We start from the raw sequence: 1,629 nt of genomic DNA, 5'->3' as shown, positions 1-1,629 counted from the left end.
TCCAGCCAATACCCCAAGGGAAGGGGTTGGCATTGGAGCAGGAGCTAGAGCTCATGGCGATGGGGAGGAGCAAGGTTGACAGTGAGAGAAGAGAGGACGTGGGTAAGTAGTGGTGGGCAGGGTGAGTAAATATAGGGTGGATGGAGAGGAGGAGAAGAGTGACAGTCATGCCGTTTTAACTACATGCTCTTCAATTAGCCATGAACTATGTGCTGTGCTTGACTCCATGAATTGTGTGCATATCGAGGAGAGCAATAATGAGATGGGCACGGAGGTGCTACCGGCCGTTGACAACAAGGGCAAGCAGCCCCTTCACCCAATGCCCGACGAGGTTGTGCTGTCGCCCACCGCCGAGGAAGACCCGAAGATGCCTGAGGGTGGCGACGACGACGGCATGGAGGAGCCTCCCAGCAACAAGCGCCGCAACTACGGCCACTACCATCAGGAGGATGGCCCAACTCACTTCTGCAAAGTCATCCTTGCACCGAAGCTTGAGTGCATCCTCATGCCCCTGGACTTCACCAAGCACTTCGTCGCGGTGCCGACGGAGTTCAAGCTCAGGAACAACACCGGCTGCTCCTGGAAGGTGACGGTCAAGCTGATGAACGGTAGGGTGACTCTGGATCAGGGTTGGGCCACCAACACAGCCGTTCATCAGATCAAAATCGGCTACATGGTGACGTTCAAGCTCCTCACTCCCGACACCCTCAAGGTTGTCATCTTTGACGACGATGGCATTGAGGTCGTCAACAAGTGCGGGAAGCACGACGAAGTCTTCGCCGCCAAGGAGTAGGGCTGGGCCACCTCTTTCGAGCGTACTATCGAGTCTGCTTTGAACATGTCTATAGTTTATGCGTTGAACTGTTATAAAGTGTGGTACTGCTTATATCTGAATTATGTTAGTTGATGCTCTGTTTATACTCTGTTGTACTTATGATGTGTGCTGTCGAAGTGTGGTGGTAACCTCACCAACTAGCCAAAGAGGTTACCACACACCAGGCGTTGCATACAACCAAACATCATGCCTTGTGTTTATCCACTAACATGCAGGCAACCAAACACCAGACAATGTGGTTCGTGCCATGCAGGCAAGAGGGCATGCATATGGTGCATTTGAGGCTGCATTTGCATAGCCAGGTTGGGTGGAGAAGTGTATGCAATGCGCGTACTGTAGCGCACGGCAACCAAATACGTCCTCAATGTTTGAGCTCCAGACTTTTACTATTCTTCCCATTGACTTTTCTTCTGTACTCCTAGCTCCGAATGCCGGTATCTTCTATATCTAAATAGTTAGCCCCTACTAAAATATTTCTCTCAACATGTAATCATGTCACCTCATCATTTAATATGCATAAGAAAATGCCCACCTGAACATGAACTATGCATATTAAAAATCCACTACAACATGCATGCATGTAAAATTCCATTTTATTATGCTATTTACATTTAATTTTTATATACTTTGAGAAACTATTGTTTCAAGAATTCATGTTTCATATAATCAAAATCTCATTGAAATATTGCAAACATTCCCGCAACAACGTGCGGGGCATCATCTAGTGTAGAGAAGTGATGGAAAGCAGTGGCGAATCTTAGGGGTGGGGGGCTTCGACATGCTCGAGCCGACCC

At 48.4% G+C, this 1,629-nt stretch overlaps 1 protein-coding gene across 1 annotated transcript; it reads left to right on the top strand.

Annotated features, from left to right (window-relative positions):
- The first annotated feature begins 226 nt into the window (after positions 1 to 226).
- On the top strand, positions 227 to 793 carry LOC147988658 (putative B3 domain-containing protein Os03g0621600). The gene has a single exon (XM_087535374.1). It carries the CDS (start codon positions 227 to 229, stop codon positions 791 to 793), a length of 567 nt encoding a protein of 188 aa, XP_087391500.1.
- Positions 794 to 1,629: the final 836 nt, after the last annotated feature.

This window comes from Triticum urartu, chromosome 1A (genome assembly GCF_056163025.1).
Source record: "Triticum urartu cultivar PI428250 chromosome 1A, HENAU_Tu73, whole genome shotgun sequence".
NCBI classification, from domain to species: Eukaryota; Viridiplantae; Streptophyta; class Magnoliopsida; order Poales; family Poaceae; genus Triticum; species Triticum urartu.
The sequence above is the reverse complement of the archived record's forward strand: the minus strand, read 5'-3'. Positions and strand labels throughout refer to the sequence as shown.